The following is a 15,335-nucleotide window of genomic DNA, read 5'->3' as shown; positions in this document are numbered from 1 at the left end:
TTCTCCTTCCATCACCATATATTTGATCCTGTTTACCCTCATCTACCACCCGCTCCCCCCTTACCCTCTGGTAACCACTAAACTATTGTCTGTGTCTATGAGGTTTTGTTTCTTCATTTGTTTGTATTGTTCTTTTGTTGTTTTCAGTTTTAAATACCACATGTCAGTGAAATCATATGGTTCTCTACTTTTTCTGTCTAATTTATTTCGCTTAGCATTATAATCTCAAGATCCATCCATGTTGCAAATGGCAATACTTCACCTTTTCTTATGGCAGAATAGTATAAGTCTTTCATTTGTTACGTGTGTTGCAAATATTTCTCACTATATAGCCTGACTTTTCACTCTCTATGGTGATTTTGGGTGAATAGAACTTAATTTTAATACTGTCAAATTTTATCCACCTTTTCCTTTATACTTAATGCCTTTTGTATCGTAAGAAATCTTTTCTTACCTCGAAGTTCAGAAGATAATCTCGTGTTTCCATCAGTGCAGTCTAAAATTATACCAATTTTGTAACTACCTTACTTTATTAACTCTTAGCTCCTAGACAATTAAATCAGTTAAATCTTTAAAACTCAACCCCCCCCCACACACACAATTTGCTAGTAAAACATGTCTTCATTATCTTAGAACTTGTTGGTTTTTAACCTATTTAATCCTGTTGAATTTCTTCATGTTGGTCTTATCTATCATTTCAGTCTATTTAGAATCTTTATTTTAACATCCAAAACTTACAGTTAACTTTCTACTTTCTAACTTTCAGTATCTTCATATTTGATACACTTACTTTGTACCTTAATTTAATCATTTATAAAAATAGTGACGACATCAGAGCCCTATGGTAAACCAGCAGAGACCATCCAGTCACATCAATCTCTCCTTCTTTGAGTATTGTCATTTACTCAGACTTCTTGCAATATATCTAAATACCACCGCAACTGGTCAGCCTACTGCTTTTATCTTTCCCATGTGGCTGCCAGTGGACTTTTTTCTTTGCTAAAACCCATAGGCACTGTGTTTACTGAGTCCCTTCCTGGTCTCGAACTCTTTCAGAAAATTGGTTTACTTTCTCTTGTCTTGTGTTCCAGACAAGAGAAATAATGATGTCCACTTCTCCCATCAGCTTCCTTTCTATGCCAGCTCTGGAACCATTCTCCTAAAATCTGACTACATGTAACATAAGACTCACTGATTTATAGTTTCTGGAAACTCCCTCCGTTAGAAGGAAACGCCTAAGCAGGGAGTTCCTGGCTTATCTTCTTTCATACATGTTGTAGTCTCACCAGAGGCATTTCTTCTGTCTAGTAACCCATGATTTCTTCTATTTGTCTGGGCTCTGAGTCCTGTGGTTGTTGCAATACGATTCAACAAGAAAAATAAACGAGGATCTATGTCATTCTGGAAAATTACTAAACCATGTACAACATTAAGTGAGGACAGCAAATGTAAACTACCCCAACTCACCTCTTTGACAAACTCACCTACATTTGCACTCATCTTTATTTCCTTCCTTCTAGTCCCTGAGATAAGAGGTCCTTCTTCCTGCTTCCCTGGAAGAAGTGGGAAGGAAAGTGGAATGTGCAGCCAGTATCTCTCTACATCCAACTTTCAAACACAATGAAGTCTACGCAGTTCTAAACCCAACTTAATCAACCCAACCTTCTATGGATGATTCCCATTATCTATAGAAAAACGTCCACATCCTTAAACGTCCAAGACCTGGCCCCTGTCGATCCCTCCAACTCATCTTTCATCTTGCCCTGGTTCCTCTAATTCTGAATTGCTAGTTTCCCTTGCATCACGTGGCTTCACTGTTCTGTGCCTCTGCCTAGAACACCATCTGCTTTAGTACTGTACTCCTGCCCCAAACCTTGCTAACATATTCATCTCTCAGAACTCCGTTCTAACATATGTCCATCTGAGAGTCTGAGCTAAGTACTCCTCCTCTGTCATTACATTTGACACTCAGTGTAGTCATTTAAAGCTGTCTCTCCCTGCATTAGGCTATAGGTTCCTCACATACAGAGACCTTGGCTTTCATCTTTGTTTTTCCATTGTTTGGCATATGTACTCAATACATGTTTAACTAAACTGAACCATATAAAAACTAATTCTAAAATCCCAATATGTCCATATAGCAAGACTCATATTCGTATGAAGCTATGTGGGTTACAACGTGCTTTCTTATACTCCGAACTATTTAATCCTTGCAAATATCCTGTAAGTGAGACGCCACTATTTTTATTTTTGTAGATTAGGAAATTGCAATGTAGAGAGCTTAAATCACTTCTCTAAGATCACAGGGTCTATAAATTGCAGACCTGAGTCCAGGTTTTCTGATTCCAAGTTCAGGCATTCATTTGACCATACTTCAGCAACCTCCAAACAACTTTTCTATGGCCCTCGTCTAAATGGATTCCACCTTGTTCAGTGTGAGGTCGGAGGGATAGTGGATGGGGGGAGGGGGGTTCACAGTGTGAGGGATATAAATGATGAACGTCTAAGTATTACCTTGTCTTGTACACCTGAAACTAATAAATAAATAAATAAATAAATAAATAAATAAATAAATAAATAAATAAAATGGATTCCACCTTGATAAAATGGAACCATAGGCACACTCTACAAAAGGATCTCAAGACTGTTTTAAGAGTTTCGTTTAGGCTTTGCACCAAAACTTGACTCATCTCTTAAGACCTAAACACTTTGAGTGAGCCAGCATTTGGCACAAAATATAGATTGTTAGAAACAAACCTGATGAAGTTAATTAATGTTTTGGTTGGAGTCCATTGTATGTGTTGAGTTGGGAAAGTTTTAGATTTAAGCCTTTAAATGGAGGATCAATTGATCCTGGACTCCGTGTGAGCCAAAGGTACCTCGTCTGTACAAAGAGCCAAAGTAAAAGAAGGCTTAGAGGCAAACTGAGTGAAAGACTGAGCAGCTTTTGTTTCATTGGAGGCTAGGGCTGAGGAGAACAGGCTTGCAGAGCTGCCTGAGGCAGAGCTTTCTGAGCATGAATGTGAGGAGACCTAGCAATCTAGCCAAACTTGTGCTGAGTGAGGGTACTAGCAAAGCAGGAGGAAAACTTCAAACAATTTTTTAGAAAGAATATTATATATTTTTAAAAGCGTGACAAGTAAAATAGAACTTTATTAGACTTCCTTGCACATATTTTATGGACTAATATTATTTTAATTTTGATTTACATGTGATCGGCCTTCTCCTAAAAGTCTTAATTTTGTGCACATTGGGCCCCATAGCTAAAGTAAGTTGGGGAGGCAACTTCCCAGAGATGATGGATTTTCCTGAATTATGTTTCCAAAAACCCTTTTCTGCCATTGCAACATCTCCAGGGGCTGTTGGCTCAGGGACCCTGGGATTCAGCAGCGAATCTGCTTTCATGTTTGGATCCTACTTCCTTGCTCCACCTCCATCTCACTAGGATGGGAGTTCAGAAGTATCCATCTGGACCTGGGGAGCTCAGCTTGTTGCCACATATATCCTCATTTTGTCCAGTTATAGGCCCAGGACCTATAATTATGTACTTAACTTCACAGCTGTTATATCCACATAAGAAATATCTGGACTTCCTTCTCTCACAGGGTTCTATGGGACTATTGTGCATGGTCACAAAATGAACTATTAGTGCAGTTTATTTTTACTAATCAACTGAATATAAACCAACAGCTAAAAGTTCATATTGCGAGAACAATGACCACGGTCAGAGAGAAATAGCTGAGTTTTTACATTTCTCTTGGAGAGTTGGGTCCAGAACTGGCTTTAGAGATTCTATAAAGCAACACGCTCATTTTACTAATGAGGAAATGGCGGTCTAAGAAGGAGAAGTGCTTTATTTACCTCTCCCCCTTTCCCACCCCAAGATGGTGTCAAAATAAATTTATGCATCCAAGCTGCTGAGCTCTTTAGCAGCTTGACTGGTCATCCAAAGACCAATAACTTGAAATGGAAGCTTTGGGGAAAGGGAAGGAGTCTAGGAGTGAGGAAATCTGTCTTCTGATCTCAGTTCTGATTCTAGTTCTGCTGGTAACAAATGCTGAGGCAGTCAGTCCGCGATCACTTAACTTTTCTGGGTCTTGTCCATGACACGAGGTTGACTTTAATGTCGCTAAAGTGTCAATTACCTACAGTTCCATGAGGCCTTAGTTCTAGGTGTTGGAGTCACTGCCAAATTTTACAGGGAGGCCCAGGTTGCCCTGAGTCCTAGAACTCTATCTTGCATCTTCCAGAACGTCAAGACTCTGCTCATTCCCATTCAGGCCAGAGGCAGGAATCTCTGCCTCACAAGCTTAGAAATAGGAAGTGGGGAACATTGTGGTTCAGTGGGGTCCCTCACATCTATTTAGGTGCAAATGGTCTCCTGGCATGCATGGAGGTTTATTTATGAAAATTATGTATTTTAAAATTTGAGATATAATGCTACTAGTTCTGAAAAGGTAAGAGAGGGTTGGGGAAGAAAAATAGGAACATAGCATGTGGTCTCCCGTCCAGCTCAAAGTTATCTCTGTCTTTTAGATGGAAGTCAATTTCACCAAAGAAGATACCAATAGTGAGCAAACATACAACCTCACAGGGCTGCAAGGTTCTACAGAGTATGTCGTAGCTCTGCAATGTGCAGCTAAGGAGTCACAGTTGTGGAGTGGCTGGAGCCAAGAAAAAATGGGAACAACTGAGGAAGAAGGCAAGCTGGTCCCATAATTCCTTTTCTACCTGATCCGGTTTAGGGCCTGGGGATGGCCTTTGTGGGTTTTGTCAAGTGCTGTATCTGGGAATCTGTGTAATCCCACAATCCTAGAGTTTGGAGTGTCTGTCCACTCCCCCTCCTCAGGGCCCTCACTGCGCCTACCTGAGCCCACAGGATAAACCAGCCATCCTCTGATGGTGTTAATTATGGTAGCAGCTTTTTGCCCCAAGGGCAAAAGATCACATCTTTAATATTCTGAATAAGGTCTTATACTATACATGAAGCTGAATAATATTTAAGGATATCCTATGATAAATTTAAGGTATATATTGTAAACCCTGGAGCTATTACTAAAACATAAATAAAGGTATAATTAATGAGAAACAAAAAGGTCTCACCTTTAATGACAGCAAGGAAAGGAAAGAGAATCCAACCAAACATTGATTGAAGTGTGGTAATTAGGAACAGTACTTCGAATCTGTGTACTTGGCTTAAATCCCAGGCTGGCTGTGGGTGACTAAAGATTAAGGAAAGATACTTCATCTTTAAGCCTCAGTTTCGAAACTATTTATTTCCCTTTCCCGTAATGGAATATAATTTGTAAAATTGAGTTAATAGTAGTACTTTTTAGTGTTATTTTAAAGATTAAATGAAATAATGTGTTTAACCCAACAGTAAACATTCAGTAAATGGCAGATTTCCTATTACTATTTTAAATTCTCCTAAGAGCCCTATAAAATATGTAGATTCACCCCCATTTAGATTTGAGGGAGCTGAGTTTTAGAGATGTTAATAAACTGCTCAGAGTCACTCATCATGTGTTGCCATTCTCTATAAATCAAGAGCCTTGCCCAGTACCTGATCTCCACTAGATGGTCAGTAGATGCTGGAATGTATGAGTTTTCTATGGCGGCTGTAACAAATTACCACAAATTTAGTGGCTTAAAGCAACACAGATTGTTCTCTCTGATAGTTCTGAAGTCAGAAGTCCAAAATGAGTTTCACTGGACTAAAGTCAAGGTGTCAACAGGGTTGTTTACCTTTGGAAACTCTGAGGGGAGAATGTGGTTTGTTTTTTGTTTTGTGTTATTTTGCCTTTTCGAGATTCTAGTGCTGCTTATATTTCTTGGTTTGTGGCCCCTTCTTCCATCTACAAAACATATCACTCTAATCTCTGCTTCCATCATCACATTACTTCTTCTCATTTTCTGTCAAATCTTTCTGCCTCCCTATTATAAACACCTTTGTGATACCATTTAAGGACCACCTGGATAAACCAAAATAATCTCCCTATCTCAAGATCCTCACTTAATCATAGCTGTAAATTCCCTTTGGCCATGTAAGGTAACATTTAGGGTTCCAGGGATTCAGACTTAGATCTTTGGGGTTCATTTTTCAGTCTAACACAGTGAATGAATGGATGACTAATTAGATGAATACTTGCTGATGTCTACACATTTTTTTCTGAATTATGCAAAAGAAGTGTAAAAATGCTGACCTTTCTAACTTTCTGAGGTTTTAAACTTATTTGTTTGTAAGACATGTGGGTTTTAGACAATGAATTTCTCTTGATCCCTCCCCCGGCTACCATTTCAGGGCTTTATTATTCATCCTTCTAGCAAAGCCTGACATTGGTCTCAGGTAATATCTGAGGTCAATTTCTGAGCTCCCTCATCCATATTGTTACAGTTTATTCCTCTGGATCCTGGTTGAGTTTCCCACGAAACCAGGTTAGTATTAACAGATGTTTGGCCCATTTGCCCATCAGGTTAGATGTCTGGAAATAATCTGGTGCCTTTGGAATTTTGAATCCCCCACTGGAGATGTTCATGCTTAGTCCGTTCTACCCCTTGGTGGATGTGGTTACACAATAAAAATTCATGCAGCACATGGGGAGTTGCACTAGATGGCCAGTGAAGGCTCTTCTCACGCCAAGATAACATTCCTGTATGCCGTTCAGGCATCCAGTCTTCTATGGCAGGCTGTGGCCGTACAGGAAAAAGTCATAGATATTTACAAGTCATTATGTGTTTAAGTGCTTAGAACAAAGTCTTACAAGTGGTAAGCGCTATATAAATTTTAAATAAATAAAAATAATTTATTTATTTTTAAATTTTTATTAATTATTAATTTTTAAATTAATTTTGGTTAAAACAAAATTAGTCAAGTTGTAGATCTAATGTAAACATTTGATTAAAATTATATACAATATTTGGGAACACATTTACATTCCACAGACATTATCTCAAAGTGTCCAGTGAATACAAACATAATAGCTTATAAATATCAAACAACACATAAATTGCAAAGAAAAGACAGGGTCCAATGGTCATAAACTATTAGAGTAGTTAATTATTGTTGTCTGTGTCTTTGCTGAGCCATCCTTTTAAAATATTAGAATGACACACACGAGTATTGTTGAGCAAATCGTCCTCTTCCTTTGCTACACCTTTCAGAAGGCAATCTGGGAGATTAAGTTTTAAATTTTATCTGTGATCTTGTTTTACACAGCTCTTCTCCCTGCAGCTGTCACTCTTCTCCTCAGTGACCTATTGGTGCCATGATGGGTCAGTGTCTTAAGTTAGCTCATCATTGTCAGGCCACCCTCTAATGTCAATTTCATCCACTCATTTTGCTGCCAGAAACAAGATTTACCATTTCAGCTGATTTGTTATTTCAGCTAGCTTGGCTAAGATGAAGTAACAAAACACTAGATACTGGTGTTCCCTGTACCCTTTTCTAATTAAATCAAATCAACACTAATTTATCAAAGTCACCACTAGAGAACTTTCACTTTAGTTTTTCTTCATTTTTTCATGATCCCAGAGGAAATTGATGAGAATACACCCCTCTACCCTTAAGAAATCTTAATTTATCCTTTTCTAATTCATAAACTATTTGTTTCCCTATTTTACAATGAAATTCCAGTTATTTAACACATACCACCTCAAACCTTTTCCAATTGCTTGAAAATTTCTATTCTAAGTTTAATATGGAGCACTGTCTATTTTATTTTGGATTTCAACATGTTGATTATTAGGGTTATTTACCCACATTTAAGCATGACACAGATATAATCATATTCAAATCCTGGCTTTATTACTTAAAAACTTATGGTGCAGTTGGTTCACTTCTTGTGCTTCAGAAATGGAGATAATAATATTGATATTCCTAATTGTAGGACTGGAGCGATTAAATGAGATCATTCATGTACAATGATTAGTACAGTGCTAAAAGCTAGCTATTCTTATGGTTGGTCTTCAGCAAGGGCACCAGTATGTGTCTGAGCTGTCTGACTGGTGGCATGGTGGGGATTTCCAGACTGTAATAGAAATAACATAGCATCAAATTGTTACTATATTGGTCCAAACAATTGATGCCTTTGAATATGTAGGTTTTTTGGCAGATCTGGAAAATGTTAATTTTGTTCTTTCACAAATACAGAATTATTACTTTTCCTCCTTTGATTAAATTGTCGATCCATTATTAACTCATGGCTAATGGAAAATTGGCTGTGATAATTGTAGAAGACTTACATGCTAGTGAGGCAGTGGATTTACTAAGAGCTGCATTGCGGGAAGGCTATATTGGGAAGACTGTCTTTGAACCGTATCTGCAGATAATAGTGGCCTCAGTGAAAAAAGAAAATAACTGGTTAAATTCATTCATCATCTCCATCTACCAAAGCTAAATGGCTGCCTATGGGATAAATCTAAGGAGAATTTTTCTCATATTTCTAATGAAGTGACTGGAAGGATTGATTATTTAATAATCAGTTTATTTTTGCCTCTATATATGCTTCAGATGAACCTTTGGGACTGGATTGTAATGAACATTATTTTGCCTTTGGATTTTTTTCCCTTGGTCTCAATATTATTATCCCAGAGTCTCACTTCCATATAACTGGAACAGAGGGACTCTGCAAGTAAGAGATGGAGTGAGAGTCCTTCCAATTCTGTGGGTTACCTTTGAGGGTCTAGTGACTTTGTAACCTTGTATAAAAGCTGTTGTCTGGGAAGAACTCTGTCTCTGCTTACTTCTCATTGGTTTGTAGACAAGCTGAAAACAGCCTTTATTCCCTTTCTGACAAAGTTGAGTACTGGCTGTCCTTTCTTCAGATTAAAAAAAAAAAAAGACCTTTGGGAAATCAGAAAACTCCTGGAAGAGCTTGTAAGACAACATCTCAATGGAACATAGATGAAGTCATATGTAAATTCTAAACAATTCCAATTTACTTACACGGAATTACAATAGCTCTAATTGGGAGACCCAGGGCCTAACAGTTTGACTGTGTTACCCACACTTTATTTTCTGCAAGAGTCATTGTAGAAATGTGACTCCCCATTGATGACAAGACAGGTTTTACTTAATTGCCTCTTAGCACATTTTTCTAGATTATGAAGTTGTCTTTAGTTGGAGTTCAGTAATTTCACTTTAAGACACTCTATCACCACAAGTTAAAAAGATTCTGAAAACAATCTGTCAGTACTAAAATAGTTTAGATCTTGGCCTGCGTGACATCCCATTCTTTGCAGATCTAATTACATTATCTTCAGCCGTGTGATTTCCTCAAGAAAGGATTCAGAGTGCATCAATGCAGCTTCAGTTAGAGACATTTCCTTACTTCTCCAAATTGCAGGTCACTAGACTTCTGAACAGTTCTTTAGAACTTTCTCTGCTTTCCTCTCATGTCTAAAGTGTGTGGGCAATTCTTTAATCAAAAGCTTAGCATTTTGAAATTTTAGGTGCATGTCAGATCATTGAACCATAACTTGTGAGTAATCCACTCCTTGCCAAAACTTGCTTGAGACAAGAGATATAGGAGATACAGTCCACATATCAAGTGAAATGCAAATTCCTCTTATTTTTGTAAGTTTTATCCTGTATGATTAGATCATCAGAAGCTAGCACTTGAACTATGTTGTCTTAGATTGTGTTGTTCACTGGAGAAATGCATGAATTGAGTTCAAAATAATTCCCTTGCATTTTAAATCACACATGCCATATTTCTGTACTTTTGCTCAATCATGATTGCACACATTGGTCTTTATGTTTCCCTGTGTCTTTTTTGAGAGGATCCCCTTATAAATTCCATTTATGAATTCAATGCCCATAGCCAGAAAATATTTACCTCTTCATATGAATTCTGTGTTTCTTTTTTATCAGGCCATGAGAAATATGCAACTCAATATGATTCATTTTCACTTTTCCTGCCCAGAAGATCAGCATTAAATTTAGAACTCAGAGAGGAATGTAGTAAAGATTATCTCTTTGCTTCTTTCTTCTTTAATTTTTTTCTTATATTTTATAACATGGTAAGTATGCAGTTTCATCCTTTTGGGGAGTAGATATGGTATAAATAATATATATTTTCTTATCAGTTATCTGTGTCATTTCCAGCTTTAATGTATGTAGATAGGATATCTTAGAGGACATGAGATGTCACATTTCAATCCAGATTGAGTGATAAATTATATTACAATGGGGATGGGGTCTAGTGTACTTTTTTTTTTTTACCTTACATTAAGTCATCAGATCCAAGAAGAGTTTTATTTTTTTATCTTTGCTTGATTCAAAATCCTTCAGCCACAAAATGAAGACACCATCGGTCATTGTGATGCTGCCAACCCGCTATTCCCTATCTTACTCCTGATGGTTCCCTTAAGCAAATTCTTCCTAACTGTGTTTTCTAAAAAGGTAGCCCAGTTAATTTTCACCATCACCCGTTGCAACTCCCTTCTGTCTGAGTTGAGCACCTCACTCTTATTCCTACAGCTCCACTTAGCCCGGATCTGTGGAGAGTCCTGAGACCAGCCAAAGTGGATGGAAGAAGGACAGTAAAGCTGTTGTGGAAGGTGACCTCACTCTGGGTTATTTATTTGTTTGTTTTTTGTTGAAAACCCTTGGTCTCTTACACTTCAAAGAACTGTGATTAATGAACTTTAACCTCCTGGATTTCCTTCCCAAGAGGCTTTATGATGCCCCAATCTCACAATGGTTTCCCTGCTCAGAAAGCCTTTACAGGTCATCTTATAGATGGCCTGAATGTGCACTAGAAACCATGTCCCCCCCATTCTTCGGTCTGAAACATTAACATTTGGAACAGGTACAAAGTGCAAGTGTAGAAGGAACCTTGACCTTCTGGTGAAAATCATCACTGGCTGGAAGCCACTAGAAGGCAATGTAAAATTCTGCAGCCCACATCCTACAGGGGAGAAGAGTACTGACTTGGGGTCAGCTCACTCATGTGTCCTCAGGTCACTGCAAACATATATTGCACATATATCCTTTTAAGTACTGGTATAGTGGGGTGCAAGAACAGACCAGGTCCTTTCCAGGGTGGAGTCCTGGAAGAGAGGAACAAAGGAGAAGTCAGGTAGGTAATGCAGAGAAGAGGAGGAAGAAAGAGGAGATGATAAAAGAAGGTAGGGAAAGGGGCAGAAAAGGAGGAGGCAGAGAGAATAAATAGGAAAGGAAAAGGACAAATAAAGAAGGAAAAAACAGCTAGGAAATAGGAGAGAAAAAAATGGGAGTGTTGAGGGGAAGAAAGGGAGGAAAGAAGTGAGATGCCAAAACTCTTTAGTATGTTTCCAAAATTCTCAGAAAATACTTATCATGTCATCTCATACTTGCTAAAGTCCAGGCAAGTTTAAAATCCTTTTGAAAATGGAGAAGTCACCCTTCTCCATTTGGCTTTTCCAAATGACATTCCAATCCCAATTACTTCAGTGTTGGAGTATCCTTCAAACTTTTTCCTCTCCCTTCACCCGAGCCCCACCCCCCCACCCCCGCCACCACCAAGAGCTGTGGGACACCCTCCAGTTGGAGAGGCAACAGACAAGGAAAAGCACAATCAGGGTGTCAGTGTATTTGAGGGGAAAGAAAGTAAACAGTGGCACATACCCACCTGTGATCAGCTACATTGCAGTGGGTCAGGTAGACCACCTGGGAAGTAGAGGATATGAACTGCAGTGCCCTCCTCCTTTCTCCCCTCACCTGGGAACCGGTCTTCCTTTTGTCTCAATAGGAGAGTTTTCTAAGAATTAGAGTTGGTTAAAAAAGAAGGAACTAATATTAGATAGTGGTGATAATTGCACAACACTGTGAATATTCTAAAAGCCACTGAACCATATACTTTAAAACAATGAATTTTACAGTATGTGACTTGTATCTCGATAAAGATGTTATTTTAAAAAGAGAATGAGTGTCTTAAGAGACAAAAGGCTCTTCTGACTGACCTTCTATGTCATGGGAGCTGTAAAGGAAATTCCCACACTAGGAGAGTAATGGGACAAAGTGATTTCTAAAGTCCTGTCTGGCCTTATATTCAGTCGTTCTGCTCCATCTATGTGTGTTATCAGTAACAGAATGTGAACAACTGGAAAGTCCTATAGTTCCTGGAAAATACTCAGCATTCTGATCCCTATGTAAAACATCTGGTTTGTGGTCTCAAGTTCAAGGCTGAAAAGAAGAGTCTGGCTTGGAGCCTCTAGAGTTATCTTCGGCTTCTCACCAAGGATTTAGAACTGATAGAGCAGCCCTGAATGTTTTAGTTCTCCTAGCTGGGATGCCTAGGGTGCCTGGTCCAGAGAAGCCAGCTCCCCTCTCAGAAGGGGAGCACAGTTACTCTCCAATCCTTGGAGGCTTCCAGCCTAGGGGTGATCCAGGGCCAGAACAGACTTGGGATTGGTTCGGAGAGAATGCCTCAACATTTTACCTTATATTCTGTTCACGTGGGATAAAGAGAAAGATACAGCCAAAAGGAAATGGGGTTGGCTTGCTTACATTGGCTCAAGCATTCTCCTAGTTTAGCCTCATGGACTTAGACTTAGAAGGGTTGATACCAAGGGACCATTTAGCAAATCCCCTCTTCTGGCACTTGAAGGTTTAATGTCACAGCCCCGGGTCTGTAATTCATCCCAGGAGGTTAATTGCCTGCTTGTAGGTTAGCAGCTAATAGTTAACATTACCCACACATCCCTCCAAACCACTTAACACCCTCTCAGTGCCTTTCCTTTTTTGTTTTTGGCAATAAATTTTGTTTCCTTTGTGTTTAGAAGGCACCAGAAGCCCCAGTCCTAGAAAAAACACTTGGCTACAACATATGGTACTTTCCAGAAAACAACACTAACCTCACAGTGACAGTGAACACCACTAAACAGCAACTTGAACTGTATCTGGAAGACAAGACCTATTGGGTGTCTGCGATTTCTTATAATTCTCTTGGAGAGTCCCCAGTGGCTACCCTGAGGATTCCGGCGATTGATGAAAAGTGTGAGTACAGTGTAAACTTCTTACATAGATGCCTGCCCCCATCCAATTGGCCAAGGAGTGGTCCATATCCTCTCAAGGGTTACTGTTTCACTTGAGTCAAAATGAAAACGTAATAGACACTTTTTAGGTTCTGGTGGGAAGAGCAAAAGCTTCTGGTAATTAATAAGCCCCTTGAAGTAAAGTGACTGTGTGGAAAATCAGACTTCATCAATCATATTATATCAAGTCATAAGCCCAGAAGTTCTATGTGCAGCTTCTATTTGTTTTGGTCTAAGTGAATATATGCTAGGTTGAGCCCTATACAGCTGTCAGATCTGCCACATTTGTTCTCAGTGACTGAAACCCCCCTTGGAAATCTTCCTCTCAGTATTGACCATGCCTCAGCCTTGGTTTGCTCACTCTCCCGTCTTCTTTGCTCACTCTCCGTTTTCTTCCATTTCCCCCTTCCATTTGATTACCAAGTTAGGAAAAGTTCTAATATCTATACTTGACAATAAATTGGTCACTATACTTTTGAGTAAGTAGTTTTTAACATTTGACTGCTCCCCGGCAAACTCCTACCCTATATCTTGTTTTGGAATAAAATACCTTCTTTGACTTTTATTCAAGGAACTGCAAGCAATAGATTTCCTCTTCCCTGCTTTTCTCTACAAATCTTACCATTCCTCATTCTATAGATTTTCTCATTTATTGTGTTTATTACCTATCTCTCCCTCAGTAGGATGCAAGTTCCATGAGGGCAGAGATTTTCACCTGTTTTTATCTTCTCCTTTTCCTCCTTTTTCGCCTCCTCCTTTTACTCTTCCTCCTCCATTTCCAATACCTAGAACAGGCATAGAGCAGTTGCCTCAAAAAATCATTCAGAAACGTTTGTTGAAATACACCATAGGAATGCACTCTCCAATTTGCCACATTTTTCTATTTGCTGAGACCTTGACTTGTTTAAGTATTTACACTACTTGCTCTAGACTTGTCTGCCTATGCTCCCTTTTTTCTCTTTTCCTTAAACTTAGCCCATTTCTTCCCTTGCCTCATTTTAAAACTCTTAGATATACACATTTCGTATTTTGAGCTATACTTGGAATTATTTTAGTTGATATTTAATAGTATTCCCCACAGTCCTTTGTTCCGGCCTATTCAGCACCCCTGGTTCTGAAGTTTCTGACAAATGCATGTATCATTTAATACACATTCATTAATAGAGTTGCTGCTAATTAGTAATCTCATCTTCCTGGTGTAGCCCTGGAGTGGGAGGCAGTAAAGAGTAGGGGATAAAAACATGGATTCAAATCTTTGCTCTTTCACTAGATACATAAACCTTGGGCAAGTTATCTAACCTCTCTAAACCTTAGTGACTTGTAAAATGGGGCTATCATATAGTAATACGTACCTCATAGAACTGTTGTGTGTGAAGATGAAATGAGACTGCATAAGTAAAATGCTTTGTTTACTGCTAATTAGTATTATTGTCATTCTTAATACAATTTCTGATTGATTAAATTTTTTAGACATGGATTATCAACTTTAAAAATACTATAAAATATACTTTAACTAAAATTATACTAAATTTACATAGAATTTTTTGTTCATTTTTCCCAATTCTGAAGGTACTTGCTTTGGGTCAGAAGCATCAGTGCAATCATCAGTTATAATGGTCCCAGGCCAGGTGAAGGCAAGTACAGCTTGTGGACCAAACCTGGCCTGACACCTGTTTTTATAAATAAATTGTTATTGGTACACAACCACACCTATTTGTTTACATATGGTCTGTGTCTCCTTCTGTGCAGCAATGGCAGAGTTGAGTAGTTGTGACAGAGACCATTTGGCTTGCAAAACCTAAAATATTTGCTATTTGGCTCTTTACGGAGAAAGTTTATAGACCCCTATCCCAGACATATAAGAAGGTAATGTTTTATAGAATTTTGTTTAATAAAGTGGAGTCAACTAGAGAACAGTGATAATAATTGTAAGTATAACAATCATTAAGTCAGTATAATAATCACATATTACCCATTAGTAGATGTCACACATTGTGCTAAGATGACATAGGTTAACCTAATGTTAGCCTGGAAATAATCCATGAAGTAGATGCTATTAGATCCATTCATAGATGATGAAGCCGAAATTCAGGAAAGCTTAGTAATTTGCCCAAGGTCTCTCAGGTGGAATTCAAGCCCAGGCCTGTATGATTCCAAATTTATACAATATAATTTATCCTAAAGCTTGGACTTGGTATTCATGAAGTGACTTATAATTCTGGTCACAGATGGTGTGTGATGCTGAGCTGTTATTCAGCTCTGTTGGCCTCTATTTTCCCATCTTTAAAATTAGGGAAAGGAATAGATACACCACCAGG

General features: G+C 38.5%; 1 protein-coding gene across 1 annotated transcript in view; it reads left to right on the top strand.

The window, feature by feature from the left end:
* Positions 1 to 15,335, top strand: part of IL31RA (interleukin 31 receptor A) — a gene marked incomplete at both ends in the record, with an annotated part of 45,136 nt that overhangs the window by 17,792 nt on the left and 12,009 nt on the right. The window contains 3 exons of the mRNA XM_081053621.1: positions 4,537 to 4,702; positions 10,481 to 10,560; positions 12,763 to 12,979. Coding sequence (XP_080909747.1) covers positions 4,537 to 4,702; positions 10,481 to 10,560; positions 12,763 to 12,979 — 463 coding nt within the window. The remainder of the gene's footprint in view (positions 1 to 4,536; positions 4,703 to 10,480; positions 10,561 to 12,762; positions 12,980 to 15,335) is intronic.

This window comes from Rhinolophus hipposideros (assembly GCF_964194185.1).
Source record: "Rhinolophus hipposideros genome assembly, chromosome: 7".
Classification (NCBI taxonomy): Eukaryota; Metazoa; Chordata; class Mammalia; order Chiroptera; family Rhinolophidae; genus Rhinolophus; species Rhinolophus hipposideros.
This window is presented reverse-complemented; position numbering and strand designations above follow the sequence as displayed.